This window comes from Oryzias latipes, chromosome 23, assembly GCF_002234675.1.
Source record: "Oryzias latipes chromosome 23, ASM223467v1".
Taxonomy (NCBI): Eukaryota; Metazoa; Chordata; class Actinopteri; order Beloniformes; family Adrianichthyidae; genus Oryzias; species Oryzias latipes.
Genome location: NC_019881.2, coordinates 412,171 through 431,898, shown reverse-complemented (window position 1 = coordinate 431,898; position 19,728 = coordinate 412,171). Strand labels below are relative to the sequence as shown.

The window sequence follows — 19,728 nt, the reverse complement described above, 5'->3', positions numbered from 1 at the left end:
TTCCCAAAATGGCTTCATCTGTAGCCCCTCCCATGAGTGAGGAGCTCGCCGCTTCACGGCCTGAATATGGCTGACGTCTCCTTTGATCGATGATGATGACGCTAGCGCCGTGGCAGAGATGTGAATAGATCTGCTGTCAATCAAAGTATTGGTCACATCCGTATTTTTGAATTAGTTATCGCGTGAGTTGGTTTTTTATTTATTCGCAGTTATGATTTCATGGAAATGGCGCGATTGAAAAATTGTTTTTTCAATCGCACATATGTGTAACAGAAACACACGTTTAACTTTTTAGAAGAACGTTTTACAGACGCTCCGGGACGGATTCTACATCATGCTGGCAGACTGCAGACTTCTATAATATTCTTAATTTCAAAATCTTTTTTTTGTCAACCATATTTTAAGCAAAATAGTTTGTAATAGAATTTTTCAGAGCTGAACTTTAGTTTCTTTTTTTATTTAAAGATATATGAAACAGCTTTACTTTGAAAATGTGTTTCCCTCCGGTGACGGTAAAAGACTTGTTTCTTTTATACACTTAAAAATCCAATATTATTCTGAAATGTTTCCTAAAACCCAACATTGAATATTGAACATATTCATATTGGATTGTTCAGGAACAGATCATATATTTAACTACTCGGATGTTACCCCCCAATAACGCTGGGCTTTCTTCACATAGTTTAGTGCTGTTTCACAGTTGGAAACACAAATGAACTACAACACTCCCATCCCAACTACACAATAGTGCATATTGGGAGGAAAGTCACAACAATGAACACAAAACCAGCACACACAGCTCTGGCCTGCCAGGTGCTTTCCTTGTTTGTGAGTCCCGCCTTCGTCTCTCCTCCCACCGCTCTCACATCAGCTGATTGACAGCCCGCTTTTTACTGCAGTTTGAACCTAATGGGGTCATTGTTCATCTGACCTAATTAGCGGCATGATTTGCTGGAATTAGCATAAATAACTGATTCTAGAAGGCTTCATCTCAACCAGGGTTATGCAACTGCTCCCATCAACGTCTCCTTCTTCTTCAGAGGGCATCATCACCACCTGTGAAGCTGAACAAAGAGGCATCCTCTGGTGGGACTGACAGTGGGAGGATGAACTGTTGGCGATACCCGTCATTTGAAGGCAGACCTGTCACTGTGAGTGACAGACATTGTTCCATTTGTTTTGGTGGCTGAATTGAATATTGAAACCAGAAGAGAGAACTCGTCTTGACGGTCTTGCCTCTGAGAGGTTGTCAGTAGTTAGAGGAGCCAACAATCCGGAAAAATATGCAGTCTCTTTGAAAGAACCAAGACATTTGAATTCAGTGGGAATTCGTCTCCCAGATAAAAAACACAATAAATCTGTCAATGTCACTGACGGGGGGGATAATGCGTAATGAGTTTGTAATCGTTCATCTGTACCAACGGCTGATAGGATTCATTTAACTAAATAACAGGAAGTACTTTTGTTTGAGTGTTTGCATTTCTGTGACCCGACAGAACAAATTGTTTCTGCTTCCATCCAGAGATGCAAAGAACGGACTTTAACATCACCTGGACGGACTGAACTTTGTTCTGTTCAGGAAGAACTTTAGTGCGATTAGCATAGTTTTAGACCATAAGGTCCACTACAGTATAGGATCTGCTGCCACTACACTACCCAGAATGCTGAGGACCAAGAGGTGTTATGGACCACGGCTAAGAACACAGGTCCACAAATAAATCCTTTTTAATGTCAAACTAAGTTCACAAGGTGCAACTATATAAACATTACTGGTTTAAAGAGGTCAACTGAACCAACTCAAAGTAACTTGTAACTTAGGGAAGAACTCAAATGACTGACGTGCATTACCACACCCCCCCCCCCGAAGACCTTTAAATGAGTGGGTTAAGCCACTGAAGAAACAATGGGGGGTTGAGACAAAAACATCAACTAAAGCAGAAACCCTTCCCCATGGAGGGTTATTGCTGTCATTCTTCTCTGCTTTTTGAACTGCTGTAACAATTGAATTTCCCCAATGTGGGATCAATAAAGAATATCTCTATCTCTAGAGTCCAGGTACAACCCTTTTGGAGAGCTTCTCAGTTTGGTGCCATCTTTAGGGTGCCTCAGGCAGGTACAGCTCCACATGAAACCCAAAACAATTGAATCGGTTAGTTCAAAAGGGGCCCAAGTCCAAGAGGTTTGTTTTTCCAGGAAATGATATTAGTTGCATATCTTAAAGTGAGGCTACACCAAATGATTCATACTTTACCCAGATTTAGCTCCAGTTCATAGCTTCCAAATGCTATAATATGAAGCACCTCACTGTTATCATTTCAGAGGACGAGCAAACTAAAGTCTCTGGACTTGGGCCCTTGTTGAATTAAACAGGAGTGCTGCCATCTATGGGATAAAGCTAAACCCATGCAAGAGAGGCCCAAGACCAGGAATTTGCATTAATGCATTTTAAATGTCAAGCATAGTCAATACATTACAATGGACTTGGGACGTTTTTGCACAGAATCAGATAACTTTTCCCTTGAAGACCATAGAATATATAATATCTCTATTTTGAAAAATTGTGGACTTGGGCCCCTTTTGAACTAACTCATTCAATTAATATCCACAAGTAACCACAGCAAAAGTACGTTTAAAGTCCAGTTTAACTGCACACTACTGCTTGATGTCCTAATGCACTTTGTCCTGTCCAATGAGCCATTTTCTACACATTGTTGAGGTGGGCGGAGTTAACTATTCATGTGTCATTCCCACTTCAGCTTTATCAATATCTATAGGTGATGTCAGAGATGACATGTCTGCTGTAAATACATCTATGTCCAGAACAAATAGAGAGAAGCTCATCTATGGATGCTATTCTACATGTACACATCTGTTTCTCCTCAGCTACTGAACGACTGAATGAACAAAACAGATGAACGAATAGCCTGCAGTGTCATTCTCACAGCTAACATTCCTGCTTCTCTTCCTCCAAACACTTCAGTTTTATGGTTCGTGTTAAAAATCCTTGTTTAAATATCTCAATTCTGATTCTTTTTTCTTTCTATTGATTAAAATCCACTATCTCTAACTTAAAGTTATTTTTTTTAAGCATAGGTTAAAAAGACTGTCAGTCATGGCCGACATCAGTATAAATGCTTTTGGGTTGGTATCCTGGCAACAGCAGCGGTAAACATTTATAATAATAATAATAATGGATTGGATTTATCTGCGCTTTTCCAGACGCTCAAAGCGCTTACAGTGTGTCCATCATTCATTCATACTTGGTGATGGTAGCTACTGTTGTAGCCACAGCTGCCCTGGGGCAGACTGACAGAGGCGTGGCTGCCATTTGGCGCCTACGGCCCCTCTGACCATCACCGGGACATTCATGCACATCCACACACCAGTGGCAAGGAGGGTGAAGTGTCTGGCCCAAGAACACGACGACAGTTGGCTGGGGGGAGTGGGGATCGAACCGCTGACCCTTTGATCATTGGACGCCCCGCTCAACCACCTGAGCCACTGTCGCCATTTATGGGCTCCTCAGTAATATTGACGGCACTGTGAAGTAGGAAGGAAGAGAATGGCACCGTATGCTCAGAACAGTAAACCGTGGAGCAGACATGGTGGCTGAGGGGGGGCTGATGTTCTGTCTGGAGACCTGGAGGAGGAAAACACTGAGAATGTTCTACTGTAGCCTTTGTTAGACTACTTTATGACATTTGGAGTGTGAATCTTTCTGTAAATGAGCTAATAATCAACCTTTAAAGAATGACTTTTGAATGTTTTGGTTCTGAATGTTTTGAAAAATCTTTCAGCTTAGTGGTGATTTTCCTCCAAATCTAGGTTTTGCATTTTTACGTTTCAATGATCAAAGAAAACAGAAATGTTCAAATGAAATCAGAATAGGAAAAATGACAACTCTGGTGGGGCTGGGGCATTTACACCGGGGCAGGAGGGGGGCAGAGTGGAAGGCCATTACAAATGACAGGATCCAAACACGTATTTGAAGCTGTTTTATTATAGTAACTGTTATTAATATTAAATGAATATGATTGAATTAAATAGGATTTGTCCTAATATCGGGTTTTTGGCCTGTTGACAAACACGTAGAAATACATAAAACAGCTGTTCTTGTAGCTGAGCTGTTATTACTAATAACTGAACGAAGCTTGTATTGATGATTTATTCATCTTTGTCAATACTGATACCAATATTGACTCCAAAATGGGCCCCCAGCCCCCCCTAGCTGTGCCCCTGACTTAAAAGTATAAATGGCATCGTCCAAATACCTTTTCCTTCTAACAAAGTGTTTCTTCTTCCTGACATTGTAAACTGCAAACATTGATGTCGTCATTTCATGTTAGTTTGGTTTAAATATTAAAACCAGGTCAGTGTTGGAAAGATCGTTGGTTTCCTGTCAACTGTTTCAAATATTGTTCAGTTCTCATCTCTGTATTATAATGAAGTGAAGAAAAGTGTGTTCCCTGAAAGAAAAGCTGACCCCCCCTCTGCTTCAGCTATCACATCAGGTTTCTTTCCTCCTTTTCCCGTCGTCTCCACACACGGACTCGGTCCAAACACCAACATCTGTTTGCACATCTGGAGAGCTCAGACAGCGTCTGACGCTGTTTTAGGCCCTGGCTGCACTCATGCATCCCAGCTCACCCTGCTGCTCCAAAAACACTTCAGGCTGCAAGCTCTGAATTATTTTTATAAATTCCTCAGAGTAACTCCAAGTGTGAACTTTAGAGGGTCTACATCGTGCTAAATCAACTTTCTGAGCTTTTAAAGGATTATAATGTTCATTTCTCTCTAAAAACATCCCCAAAGTGATATTTTGATCAATTCCTCTGAAAACCTGCTCTCTGAGCGCCAGCCCCTCCCAACCCATGAAAATGGGCGGGTTCTCACATTCATACATATGAAAGAGGAACCGCCCCTTCCAGGAAGAGTCTGCACTGTCAGCCCCGCCCCCAGGCCAACACACACACACACACACTTTCTCAGGTAAGCTAGCGGTGATCGGCACAAGTTCGGATGTTGTTAGTTTTCTGCGCAGGCCGACTCTAGGATGATGTCATGAAATGGGCGGCGCCCACAAGGAGCAAAAGGCGGAGCCTCAGAGATGGACTATAGAAAAAAATCCTCTCTTAGTGTGCCGAGGTCATAGATGATCATAGATATGGATTTACTCTGAAAGGCTTTAGAATGATATTTGCCCTTTAAAGCTGATTTGAATCCAATCCATCTTTGTCAGATATTGTTGGAATATTGTGAACCAGAAGAGAGTTTTGTTCATTTTTCTCTAATAATTGTTCATATTAGGGACTGGTTCCTTTTTTAAAGATTAGCAATGTTCATAAAATTTTTTTTCGACCATGGTCGCACGTGTTTGTCTTTACTCTTGGAGCTTTTTAGCTCTAGTTGTGATGTTTAAATTACCGTTACTAATCAATTCATGAATGTAGATTGTGAAGCAGATAAATGCAGCTTTGCACCGATATGCAACGTTTTACAGAAGTAATGTAAAACTGATTCTGATGCGGAGAAAAGTGGCTTTGCACAAACCTTCCACACTATTACTGTACAGTACTGCATGTCGGAACAAAGCTGCTTTTCTCAGTTTCAGAATCTGTCCGAATTCTGTTCAATGGGAAAAACGGTTGAATAATTCTGGTAGTGGAAAGAATGCAAACAGCAGAAATGGTTTGAAGACTGTCTGACTTGGTGTTGATGGTAACGTCTGCAGTATTAACGGGCAAAGGTACGAAGCAGTTTGTCTTCGTCTGACCTCTGGTGGGAATCAAACAGGTTTATTTGCAGGTGAACACTGATACAGTTCCCAGCAGTGTGAATGTACTGCCACGCTCCAGCAGAACAAAAGACGGGCCAGAGTCAAAAAGGAAGTCGGTCCAATGTAGCGGAGTGAGAAGATGAGTGTTTTTATCGTTGAGCACTAGCCTGTTTGTTTTTGTCTTTTTAAGACCCAGTCCAGTTAAAATTGGCTTTTGTGGTTTTAAACTTGTTCTTGTAGCATTTTTCTGATGATGGACTGGACTGGAATGACATATGTTAAGAAAATTCAGCTTCAATCGAGGAGTATAAGGAAAACTTGAAGTCATGCTGTCACGTGTGCGGTTTGCTGGTCCTTTTTTCTGGATGTATGTCTATACATGACTGGTTTTCACTGCAGGACGTCCTGCTGCTCCTGCGGATGGAAGGATGGGTAAAGCTGCATGTTTCTGCTTTCTACTTAAACAGGAAAAACCCAGTCGTCCTCTCAACCTGCAGAGCTTCAGAGTTTTTACCCAATTCAACCGATTCTTGTTGTTGGTCTGATCACCTGTATCAGTGCACGTCTCTGTCTCTGTCATTGTTCCTGCTGCTTCACTGTGACGTCTTCACTGAGAGACCCGCTCTCCTCTGATTTTCCTTCACTGCACATTTACACTCAAACATCTTCATCGTCTGTCCAGATGCTGCAAAGGGAAAGACGCCGTGCATCACGTATCTGTGCCAGGATGTTCTCCTAACTCACAGCTGTCTTCTTTAAATCGGGGTTTTTTCTATATTGTGGGAAGAAAATGTTTAGCAAATAGTTTTAATTTTCAGATTTTTGCCATTTTTTGGAATACAGTTAGAATTTTAGGAAGCAAAGTCATCAGTGCTCATTACGCCGATCTCAGAGGATCAGGAAAAATAAACATCAAAAAAAGAAAATTGAAGTTTTTAGAAATTGCCGTCAGTGAATAGTCATCCTCGCCGTGAAGTACGTCCTTTGATTGACATGCAGAACGGCCAATCAAACGTCCCGTGTACTGTGTCACTGCAAATGCATGTTTAGCTACACTGAGCGCACAGACAGGGCCGTCTGGTCCCCAGCAAAGGGCCACTGCGGCCTGCAGGAGTGTTTATCCAGGCCCCTGAGGGCCTCCTCGACTGAACCAGAAAGAAAAGAAACTTGGACTCCAACAAGCAGAGACGTCTCATTAGAAAGTCTTAGTGGTGAATCTGACCGTTAAGAGCTGAGAACTTGCAGTGATAGTGATCATTGATCTGTTTTTCTCTGCAAATTAAACCAAAATGAGCTTTCTGGGTAAATTTCCAGGCTTTCCCTTTCTCATTACAGAAGTATTGTTGGTTCTTTCTAATGCCACCACATCAGAGCATGACTTGTACCTTGATCTGAAACCCTAAGAACTCCTCCATCATTAAGTGTGCTGAACCTTTTCCACCTGATTTTTGTTCTACTTGACTGCATGGCGCCTTCATCTGACTTTCTAAGGTACAAAGATGATCAGCTGCTCTGTTTGTCTCAAGAGGAAGGAGGGAAGCTTTGGTTAGTGTGACTAAAGGACACCGCACAACAGTGTCACCCATACGTCATGAGCGCATGCAACTTACATCGATACTTTCCACACACCACAGTTGAACCTTCCATTTTCCACATTTCAATGGAACTGTGAGACCCCCCCCCCCCCTTAAGATGCAACTTGAACCAGCAGCACCTGTACAGGTCAACCCCCGGACAGCAGCATAGCTGGACTGTTCTCAAGTCCAAGGATTGGTGTCTGGAATCCAAGCAGATCAAGTGTTCTGCACCCATTAAAATATCCGAGTGATCACATGACAACCTGTACTTTGGTGCTCTCCCCCCCGTAACCCTTGTGCTATCCTAGGCACGTTAACATTGGGAGTTGGGTCATCTAGACCCACTAGACAGTGCTCTGAACCTTTTTTCTTCAATGATTTGTGATCTTCACTGCTGTCCATGGATTACATGAAATCTTTCCACCTTTATCCACCTTTGTCACGGTAGGAAGAACACCTCAATGGAAGGGGGGGGGGTCATCTAAGATAGCACCAGGATTAAAAACTAGATTTCTAAAATAAAAGATCATCACTCTAAATATTGATTTTGGTTGATTATCCAGTTTCTGTATCCTAGAAGTAAATTGAATTTGTTTTTGGCACATGCAAACTTCCATCCATCCATTTGATCTTTTTCGGAGTCACGGGGCTGCTGGAGCCTATCCCAGCCATTTGTGGGCGAAGGCGGGGACATCCTGGACAGCTCACCAGTCTGTCCCAGGGCCACAATCACAGCCATGCACACTCACATTCACACCTAGGGACAATTTAGAGGAACCAAAGAGGCATGTTTTAGGACGGTGGGAGGAAAACCCACACAGAAAGGCCCCCATTGGTGTTCTGGTTCAGGTCCCAGGACTTGGACCAGGGACCTTCTTGCTGTGAGGCAACAGCGCTAACCACTGCACCACCGTTCAAACTTCAACTCCAGAGTTAACATTTAAATTCTGACTGATTGACGCCTGTCCCTTCTCTGTCTTCCAAGGACCCAGATCAACTTCACCGTGGCCATTGATTTCACAGCTTCCAATGGTGAGCGGCAGACACTCATCCACAGACACACAAGCAAACCCACCACTTAGGGGGGAGTTTATCGAAATGTATCCAGCCGTGTTTCCTAATGGCCGTCTGCATCACACCTGGCAGCTGGAGCGCAGTGATTGCAAACTGAAGTATCCTTCCGCCATGGAGCTCAGGGTAGCAGGCAGATGCCAGCACTCTCACAGTCATTTCAAAGGTGATGCAAGGTTTCAAAGCAGTGGACAAGGAAAAAAAGTGTTAGTTGTACCTGATTTTTTTTCAGGCCAATCAGTGACAATTCAGTCTGCAAGAAAATGAGTGACTTGATGAGTCATGGGGGGTTGGAGTGTGGTTTTAAACACTCAGTGCTTCAGGAAACAGTAGGAGACTCATTACAGCTCCATCATTCCTCAACAAGAAAAGCTCCTGTCGTTGTCACATACTTCTTTTTTGTTTGCCTTTTAAAAAAAATTGACTAACTGCTCATTTCTGATGACTTTTTGAGGTGCTGTGCTTCTCCTGTGATGTGCAGGTAACCCCGCCCAGCCCACGTCGCTCCATTATATGAGCCCCTACCAGCTCAACACCTACGCCATGGCTTTGAAGGCGGTGGGAGAAATCATCCAGGACTATGACAGTGACAAGATGTTCCCTGCGTTGGGCTTTGGAGCCAAGCTCCCTCCTGATGGACGCGTGTCCCACGAGTTTGCCCTGGTGAGTGTCAGAGTCAAGATTCTCTAAAGACTCCCAGCAACTCGCTAAAAATCCACTTTTTTGGCCGGAAACAACCCAGGAGAAGTAAAAACATGGCTATCCAATCCTGCTTTCAGTCACCCTTTGGTGTGGGTGGAGTCACTGGCTCGCTTCAAAGGTCATTCCTAGAACCTAGAACCACCGACTGAGCAGCCCCCCCCCCCCCCCCCCCCCCCGATAGGAACCACCTGGACACTGACACCTGTTCACTTTAGGGACTCCACACTGCACAAAGAAACATACACACAACCTAAACCAAGATGTAGTCAATGGCAGTAAATGAGCACCCCCCCCGAGAGGAAGCACCTGCTGGTCCCAAAAAGCTGAAATCCCATAGACTTCTGTTGAGGAATAACCAGTTCAGTCGTTGTTTTGTCAGAATCACCATATCATACCTATTGTTTATGATATTTATCATATTTTTGCTGTAATTCAAGTTATGCAAGTTTTAATCTGACACTTCGAACGTTCAAAGCGTTTGATTGTCAGATTCTGCCAGGGCCACTTTCAGTAGAAGGGGTGTGGCCTTCTAACATGCTCACTCCTGATTGGAGAGAGTGGTTCCCATAGAAATGTAGAAAGACCAATCACAGCTTACTGAGGACGTCTGGTTCCAACATGGAGACACACATATCAAGTAAAAACAGTAACTGAACTCACTGCATTGGTTTGGAACCAGAAGCACTGCATTTTCTGTGGGCGTCAATGGTTGTAATCTAAGCCAGGAACAGTAATGGCTCCTACATCCATCCTCCAAATCTGCTTGAATGAGAACTGGACTGAGTGACCCCCCCCCTTGCATTCCAAACAGGAAGTAGCCACTGGCCCTAAGACGCTGAAATGCCACAGTCTTCTACTGAGACAAACAGCTCAGTCCTTATCTTTGTCAGGAGGTGGTTTCATGATGCCAGTGACGGGGGTGTGCAGGGGTGTGGACCTCCAACAAGTTCCCCCTTCATTGGTGAAGTGGTTGCCATGGAAATGTTGACTCAGACCAACTTGGACTAATCATTGCTTATGGTTTTAACGTGCCGACGTCCATATTGCCAAAAATTGGCGGCAAAAATAACTTTTTTTCTTTGGAACTGGAAGTCAGTCAAGGCCCTGCAGGTCGCTTTTCTGGACTACAGATGTAAGCATTTCTGTTTTCTGTAGAATGGAAACCCGCAGAACCCGTACTGTGACGGGATTGACGGCGTGATGGAAGCCTATTATCAGACCCTGAAGTCGGTTCAACTCTACGGACCCACCAACTTTGCCCCCGTCATCAACCACGTGGCCAGGTAACCGTGTCATTCTCATTCTCTCAGCACAGACTGAAGGCGTCCTCCTCTGGGAGGCCACTGCCAGCGAGCTGGGAGCTGTTTGCAGAGCTGATTGCATATTGTTTCCTTGTTTCAGAGGACAGGATTTCTGCTGCGGTGAAGCCTCACAGGAAAACATCTGAAACTTTCCGTGTGTGATTAAGCGCTGTCTGTTGGGGAGTCTCAGCTGCGAACGCCGCATTTCTAATTACCGGCTGATGGAAATGAAAACCAGTGTCTTCATTTGTAGACAGTTTGAAGGAATGCTGGGACACGGATGTTTTCTGTCTTATCCTGTTATGCATCAAAGTTTGGCATCCCATAATACCATCATTTCCACACTCTAGGGTGCACCGTCAAGGAACAGTTTATGTTGGAACTAAAAGACGCATGAAGGAAACCAGAGTCTGAGATGAATCCATCAGCTGCTCTCACAGCAATCTTTACATGTTTGCAACCAAGTTAGAAACTGTAGCGTATTCAGAATATCTGGAACTCCCAGCTTAAAAAAAGACTGAGACCATAAAAAGGAACTTTACTCTAACTAGCAGCCTCGTTGCTAAAGGAAACGCTGCTCGTTATCCGCGTTAGCGTCTCACCATCCTTGGAATTCCAACTTTGTTTGCAGCCTGTGAAAAATAAGAACTGATAGCACTAAAACAAATGACTGCGCTAACCCTGACACCGACTCCCCATCCTGCTGGTAACACCTAAAAACCCTCGTTAGTCGCATTAGCGTATTTCCAAAAGCCCCTGAGCCGGTTTGCAACATGTAAAAAACACAGACTGACCTTTTGACCCCAGAAAGCCCAACCAGCATGAATCCAGATGGAAGCTGTTCCAGATGAAGAACCTCAGTATTTCTGACAGAAATTCAGGGTTTTAAGCTCCTTATAGAGCAGAAGATCCAGTAGTTCATAAAGAGTTGTATTAATAGTTTTTGAATAAAAGCCTGATGAACTATTGGGATCAAACAAACAGAAGATTCCTCAGGTTTCCATGGTTTTACCAGCTTCTGCAGAGAAAATCACTTTGTTTAGTTCATAAAAAAGTTTCTAGATGATTATTGGTTGTTTTGGCCAGAAGATGAAATCTGCCTTCAGACTAATCAACACATGTTCCACACAATCCTCCTCCGTAAGCTCATTAAAAACTTCTGCAGTACAAATACACAAAGTACTTTCTGCAGCTCTACAGCCTGTTTGTCATCCAGAACTCTTCTCCTCCTCAAACCTGCTTTTCCTCTTTCCCTCCACCTTATTCATTTTACTCTCAATGCTCCCTGATTCTCCTCCATTCAAAATGTCTCCAGCTGTCAATCTCTGCACCGCTAACACCTACGGTGACTGACCTGCACACACCGTCTGTGTGAGGAAGTCAAAACCCAGCTGTGCAGAAACCACGCGTGTCCTCTGAAGGTCTGAACACCTGACTGACTGGCTTCTCCATGCAGGTATGCAGCCTCTGTGAAGGACGGCTCTCAGTACTTCGTCCTCCTCATCATCACAGATGGAGTCATCACAGACATGGCTCTGACCAAAGAAGCCATCGTGAATGTAAGTCCTGTCTGGAAACGGACTGCAGCCAGAAACAACACAAACCTGAGGCTAAGACACAACATCTGCTTTAAAAGACTTTTCTGTTTGTTTGGTTTAAAAATTTCAAAAAGAACATTTCTGCATGTTTTCATTAACGTTGCTATAGTTAGAGGTGGTTTCCCTTTTCCTTCACAATAGGAGGGAAAATGTTACAGCCTCCTCCAAATGACTGTTCTCTACCACCTACCTACTATTAAAAAATCCAAATCTATTTTATTGTAGCTTTGCCGCTTAAATGCTGAATCAATTCCATTTGTAATTTTAGTATTTATTAAATGAGGATTGTATTGATTTATTTATTTCATATTACTTTATGGGACGTATGTCCTGCAAAATCAGCTTTCTAAGTGTTATTATGTTCATTCAGCCCCTCCCACTCCACAAAAATGTGCGGGTTCTCACATTGAGACATTGAGTCTGCAGCTCCGCCCCCAGGCTGACAGACACGCCCACTTTCTCAGTGGAGCTAGATTGTGATGATTGGCAAAAAGGTTTCCCTATATGAACAATATGCACATCCATCTTTGCTGAGTTTTTTTTTTTCGGGGTAAAAACGCTGAGGCCGACTCTATGACGATGTCATGAAATGGGCAACGCCCACATGGAGCAAAAGGCGGAGCCTCAGCCTACTTCTGAGCTGCAAAATAACTTCTTTAGTGTGCCAAAGGTCATAAGTGATGGTATATGTGGCTGCAGTTTCCTGTGACAGGCTGAAGCAGGATGTAAAGCCTTCAGATGATGAATGCCTCACATTAATAGGAAGCCCCCATTCGTCTAGATTTAGCTCTGAAGTCGGGTAAAATCAACACGTTTGTTTGTACAGGGGAAGAAATTCCATTTTCATATTTCATTACTGATCAGGTGATGGTAATCAGACCTGATCTGGGATCAGTCATTTACTGGATGCTTATTTTGACCAGAACTTTAAATGTCAAGTTAAATATTCTACAGAAATACTGGACTACAGGGGTCAGCAGACTGGAGCATCACGCAACAGTTAGCATGGGGGGGGGGACAATAATATGGACTTGATCTGTCGTCTGTGTTCTGAGGATTTGAAAGAATTTGGGTTTGAGTGACAATCTCTCTTCACAATGAGCCTTTTCCCAGCGGGGTCATAAGGAAATGATTTACACAACGCCATTACTGTGACCCCGCCCACCTATATAAATGCTGCCACTTTTGTGCTTTGCTTTCCACGTCAGCCTTCATGAACGAGCGCTTTAAATTACTGAAAAACTGTAAGTGTCACAGTGAAAAGGACACGTGAGGATGAGCCGTGTGTGGAAGCGTGGCCTCTGAGGCGACAGGTGAGCGCCATGACTGAGTGTCTGTGAGCAGGAGGCGGATCTGCTGCTCACGGTTCTGTGATAATGACTGAGTGTCTGTGGATGGAGGGAGCAGGAGGCGGATCTGCTGCTCACGGTTCTGACTGCTCGGCTGGGTTTTGGTTGGTTGAACTCTAACTTAGAAAGGTCAGGTTAAACCCAGATTTCTTTCTGTTCTGCCAAATGTCAATATGAAATGAAAACTACAACATTTACTCGGCTGCGTTTAATGTTCTCCATAAAAGACCCCAAAATAGGATTTTCATTGGAGGGGGTCACACGTCTTCCCCCACATTGTCTGCAGAAACGTTAGCCATCGGGCCGCGTCCACTCCATCACTGTCGCTCTGAGCAAAACCAGAACTCCGCCATTTCTGTGGAGCCAGGGCCCCAAACCCACAGTGACCAGTTTGGAAGGAGATTCCTTTGGATTAGAGAGGAAGTAACAGGAGGAGCAACAGTCAGACTAACAGAGAGGTCAGAGACCCACCTGGAGAATGGATAGATGCTCTCTATGTCTGCTCAGCCTCAGGACCACACGGCTCTGCGGTGCACACGCGTGCCCACACGCATCACACACGTGTGGTTTGGAAGCTGGCAGTTGCTGTTGCTGATTCTCCCATATTACTGTGATGTGTTGGCTCACGCAGCGCCGTGGGAGGGGCCACGCATCACACAGCTCTTTCCGAATGATTCTGCAAATGATGATTCTCTGCGACAGTCAGCCTCATTTACGAGTCAAAGATAACCTAAAGATAAGCGTATGCTCTTTCAAAAGAAAACCTCACAGTTCCACATTTTTACAAGAGTTCCAGAACTTTTGGACTGAAATGGTTATTGGTGGCTGTTGCTGCATCAGGAGGTCATATTTACTGAAATCTAAAGCTGTTCCAATAATAATCTAGACTCCAAAAGAGCTTTCTCTTTTCTTCTTTGCCACTGATGCAATAAGGAAAATGTAAGAAAGAGCAAAGAATAAAGTTAGCAAACAGAGAATTCTGGGTAAACGTCAGATGGACATCAGTGCCCCCCCGAGGAGCAGTCCAGATGTTTTGGGCTGCGTGGAGCTGAAGGACAGACGGTCTGTGGTGAGGCTGTTCCTCTGTGTTCAATCATGCTCAGCTCAAAGAAATGACAGTTTCAGTCCAAAACATTTCAATTAGTTTAGTTGAAAACATTTGTTCTAAGTTGTTTTTGTGAAATGACTCCTAAAACATTCGTTCTAAGTTGTAAAATTTATGGGTTTTCACAGCAAAAGTTTCTCTTTTTCTAGCCTAAATGTTCCTTTTTTGTAAGAGTTTAATAACACAACATGGAAATATGTCAGAGTCACAAAGTTGAGGTTGAGCTGATTGTCATGATACCTGAGAATCCAGAAGTCATTGGAAACACAAAGATAAAGTCAAAGGCTTTGGGCCAAAGGTTCAAAGCATTTAATACAATCTGCATAATAATGTGGAACATCCTGACTGGTTACAGACCAGACCTGCATGGTTATCATGGGAGAGTAGGTCAGATCTCATACACAAAATCAGACATTTACCACCTGACCAAAGATCGGATGAACTCAACAAACTGGTTTCTGATCCTTTGAGACGTTTCTTTCAGGAACCAAACTCGTCACTATTTACAGACAGAACAACATTCCAGCAGATTCTGAACATTTGCTGCAAAGCCGCTTTTCTCTGCAGCAGAAACAGAGTCAGAGGACATCAACGTGGTAACCTGATACCTAACTCACCTGGAGTGCCGTTGTCATGGAGACAGAGTGGAATAAAGCTGTTGAAACCACAGCGGTACTGTCTATGGACCATCCAACACCCAGGTCATCGGCGTCATGAAGGGAAACAAAGCAGTCATAATGTGACTACACTACCCAGCATGCCTACAGAGGTTGATGGGAAGTTTTCTGGTGAGCGGTTGTTCTTTGTGTCTTTAGTGATTGCAGAGAAAACAACAGTTAAGTCAAACTTTACTGACAAAAACTCAACTTTGTTAGTTGGAACACATTCAACTCAAAACATCCACTTTTTCCCCTCATCGTGCTGAAGCACAGAACGTATCACTCCGCCAGACTCCTGACTACAGTACCCATAATGCTCCAACAATCCAGCATGCAGATTCTGAGCGCCGCGTACCACAGAAAACTAGTTCCCCTCAACAAACACAAGCAAGGAGGATTTTTGAGTCGGCACATCAAATCTGCCTCTCTGTCAACACCCATAATGCATTGCTGCAAGACCGCCGCACTGGGCCGGACGTTGAAAATGCACCGCAGGACCAGGACCAACTGTACATTGACTCAACATTGAAACTGGACGCCCTGGACACGGGCATCGCATACGGCGTGAACGTAGCTTAAGGCACAATCCTTGAGACTATGGAAGGATTTTGTAGTCCGTTCAGAGCGGTATGTTAGTGAATAAGACCATTTATCACAGGACATCTCAAGGTTACCTGGCAAACTTTCATTTTTAAACCAGCTTCAAACCGGAAGTCAGAGGATCTTTGTCACAAAAATCACAGACCCCAGATAGACAGCAGTAGAGTCAGCTCATCGTCCATGCGGATCCCTCAGACCACAGAGACTGAGTCACCTCGCTGCATTTAGGGGGTCAGTGTTTGTATCGCTGCAGGAAAACGGAGCTCTGCTGTGTCCCTGAACCATAGTTGATGTTCTGGAAGGAGACGCCTCAGCTCAGAGAACGCTGACCAAACATCCAAGTCAGCCTGTCACAAAAATCACAGCGTCGTCAGCGTTTCAGTCCTTCTCTTTTGAGGACTCTTTAGAAGAATCCTGATAGACCTCTGAGGAACAAAGAGATGAGGCAGAAGAAGTGCATAATAATGATAATAATAATGATAATAATAATGATAATAATAATGATAATAATAATGATAATAATAATGATAATAATTATGATGATAATAATGGTAATTATGCTGCATTTCAGTGTTTGTCCACTGAACCGATGGATCTGGACCACACGGTCCTTCCTTGGATTTTCAGCTTCTCTCTGGAAGAAAGAAATTAGTGGTAACACTTTCTTTTACAGTACAGTACTTACAGTGTACTTAAGTGGTATTTATATGGTACTTATAGTGTAACTACTGGGTACTTTCACGGTGTTTACTTGGTACTTTTTATGGGACTTACTGGGCACTTTTTTGTGTCTACTCTGTACTTACATGGTATTTACTGTATATTTATGTGGTACTATTTGGTTCATACCTATGTGGTACATACTGGGTATCTTTAATATACTTACTGGGTATTTACATGTTGTGCAATGGTGTCTTTTGTGGTACTTACCACATGTAAGAACAAGGTAAGTACAAATAAAGTACCTTGACCTTTAGGTCTGCACTCGTATGTTTCATGGTATTTACCATGAATTTACCACAGAAACTACCCCTTAAGTACAATGAAACTAGACTGTAAAAGAAAGTCAGCCCTATTTCCACTAAACTACATGGTACTTTCAGTAGTAAATGCAGGGTATGTTCAAGTATTACCTTCCTGTATAGTGTACATACACACTTGGTCTTCTGACCTTGCCAAAGGAGACAATGCTAACCTGTTGGTAAAGGTGAAGTAACTGCAGTGTAAAAACATGTTCTGGCCTGATTACTTCTTGTAAAATGTGGCAAATTTAAAGAGAAACAAGACAGCAGTGAAAACAACAATCTTTAATGATACACTTCTGCAGCATACAAAGTGTAATCACAATGAAATTAGTTTGAAGTTCTCAATAAAACAGTGAAAAGGAGGATTCCAAAGAACAAATTATTTTACATAATATTTATCTTTTCTTCCAGAGTTTTGTGCTGTTCCAGGAATGATTCACACTCCTTTGCATAACTCATGAGTTTGTCACCCACCGTGAAAACAGGAAATGGCCCCAGATCCTCACCCTTTCTAGCCAAAGTCTTTTCTGCAATAGTTGCAGTCAAATCTATTGTATTTTTGTCTATATTACACTAGAATATGTGGGGTCGTACTTTTTGTCCGTGGAAATTCCTTCAGCAGAGTTTGGTAACAGTGCAGGACTTCTTCAGGGTTTGTAACTGCAAGAAAAATCACAATAGAAGCTCAAATGAACATAAAAGGAATAAGAACTTTGATGAAATACGAAGTATATTTTAGTTACATTGAACAAAAACAACAACAAAAAAGAAAATAAAGGAAAAAATCAAAATTGCCATGAAAAAAATCTAATTTCCTCAGACAAAGAATTGCAAAAGTAATGTTTTAATAGGTAATTGCTTTATGTATTTCTTCTTTATAAAAATCATTTGCATCTACAATTAGCACTAGACAGTGGGGTCATCTAGACCCACTAGACAGTGGGGTCATCTAGACCCACTAGACAGAGCTCTGAACCTTTTTTCTTCAATGATTTGTGATCTTCACTGGTGTCCATGGATTACATGAAATCTTTCCACCTTTATCCACCTTTGTCATGGTAGGGACAACACGTCAATGGAAGGGGGGGGGGGGTCATAGGATAACACAAGGGTTCCACCAAAGTTAACTTTGTGAATCTAAATATGCAGCTTAACTGTTTTGATAACCCAAAATACATTTTTCTTGTGTGATTCAATTGATCTGTGAAAATAAGCCATAAAAGTAAAAAATATGGTGTTAACTGGTGTTTACTTATATAAGGCTTTCCAGTGTCACTGTTGGTGGCTGAAATAGAATTTATAAAATTTATAATGTGTTTTTGGAAGGTAACAACAATAGAACTGTTTAATCTGACACAAAATGTGAATCTTTCACTGTTACGGTAAAACCTTTAGTTCTTAATAAATGTTCATGTTTCATGTTGAGGTCACGGCTAAGAATTAGAAAATCCACACAAATGTTTCATCCAGTGTGTGTTTAGAAAAGCCTTTGGAAATAATCCAATGTTTGGTGTTTTTTCTCAGGCCTCCGGTCTGCCGATGTCCATCCTCATCGTCGGCGTTGGCCCGGCAGAGTTTGACGGTGAGAATGTTCAGGAATGGTTTGTTCTGCAGCCACAGCCTCCGTATGGCTGAACGCTGTCTGTGATAGTGGACTGTAAGATGCTCCTGTTCACAGCCATGCCGTGAGCAACACGTCTGTGTGAAGACTGAACACGTAAGGCTGAAGTAGGCCAGACTCCTGCTGGATTTGAACGTTTTCCCTCCTACATCTGCAAGAAGGGACGTTGCTGCTCCGGCTCAGTCTGACTGTTATAAATGAGACCGAGCGCTGTCTGCGTGGGCGTCCTACGGACACCCATGTGACACGCATGTGACACGTGACACGCACGTGTCACATGCGTTCAAGCATTTAGATGTGGTCGGTAAGGGCCATCTCACTAATGACTAGAGTGTGGTGTACGGACACTGTACCACAGCTTCCCCTGCAGGTCATAACTCATGTGAGGCTCACCACACGCGTGACAGTCGTATGTTCTGTTTTTACCGCTCCTCTGCGACCCCCCAGCAGCCTGAACCCCCATTTTAGGGCCGTTTAGGCTCCTCCTCTCTGTTCAGTGGTTGTTCACATGCGTCCGTTCTTCACAGCGATGGTGGAGCTGGACGGCGATGAAGTTCGGATCTCATCCAGAGGAAGACTGGCAGAGAGAGACATCGTCCAGGTTTGGGTCGTCCGGTTTCCCTTTTCATCCGTCTGTGGTGGTCGTCCTTTCAGATTTAGATTCTTTTTGTAGAGCTAAAGATGAGCTTAGCTTGACAAACGCTGGGCAGAAAGTCACACAGTTCAACACTTTGACCTCTTCAGCTTATTTTGTTTTTCCTCATGAATTTTGATGGGTCTTTTTTCAGTGAAAACTATACATTCATACATTTTATGTTTTCTTTTTGCACAGAAATCTGCAGATTTATTGGGACTTTTCTGAAAATATTTGCAGGATTTGTAGAACTTTTTAGTCGATTCAGATGAAAAACTGCCAAATGTTCTTAAGTCTGGATTGTCATTACAATGATAATCTGCATAAAATAGATAACTGTGCAGAAATGAACCCTCATTTCTGCCTCACAGCAGTTCCCACTCTTCTGTCTGCACTTATGCTGCCTAAAATAATCAGGGCAGGAAGGCTTTGGGTGGCGTTTCTTTGGCCGTTGCTCCGCCGGCGGTTCTCACCACAGGTAGCCTGACTGACATTAGATTCCCAGAGATTCTCAGACCCCTGGTGGGACCAGAAGCTGGTGTGTGATTGGTCCTGGACCCCCCTGATGGAGACAATGCTGGAGCTCAGTTTCTGCCACACAGAGGTTCTGATGTCACGGACCGGCCCGTCTGTTCCCCATCCAGGACAACACCGGGTTCACCACAGACTGTTGGTGGATGCTTTGGTCCAAAAGACCATCCAGCGCCTCA

General features: G+C 43.3%; 1 protein-coding gene across 4 annotated transcripts in view; it reads left to right on the top strand.

Annotated features, from left to right (window-relative positions):
* The window catches only part of cpne8 (copine 8), a 126,427-nt gene that overhangs the window by 102,338 nt on the left and 4,361 nt on the right, over positions 1 to 19,728 (top strand). For all 4 annotated transcript variants that reach the window (XM_023952456.1, XM_023952457.1, XM_023952458.1 and 1 more), the window contains 6 exons: positions 8,339 to 8,385; positions 8,906 to 9,087; positions 10,282 to 10,409; positions 11,884 to 11,986; positions 18,288 to 18,345; positions 18,912 to 18,985. In XM_023952456.1, coding sequence (XP_023808224.1) covers positions 8,339 to 8,385; positions 8,906 to 9,087; positions 10,282 to 10,409; positions 11,884 to 11,986; positions 18,288 to 18,345; positions 18,912 to 18,985 — 592 coding nt within the window. The remainder of the gene's footprint in view (positions 1 to 8,338; positions 8,386 to 8,905; positions 9,088 to 10,281; positions 10,410 to 11,883; positions 11,987 to 18,287; positions 18,346 to 18,911; positions 18,986 to 19,728) is intronic.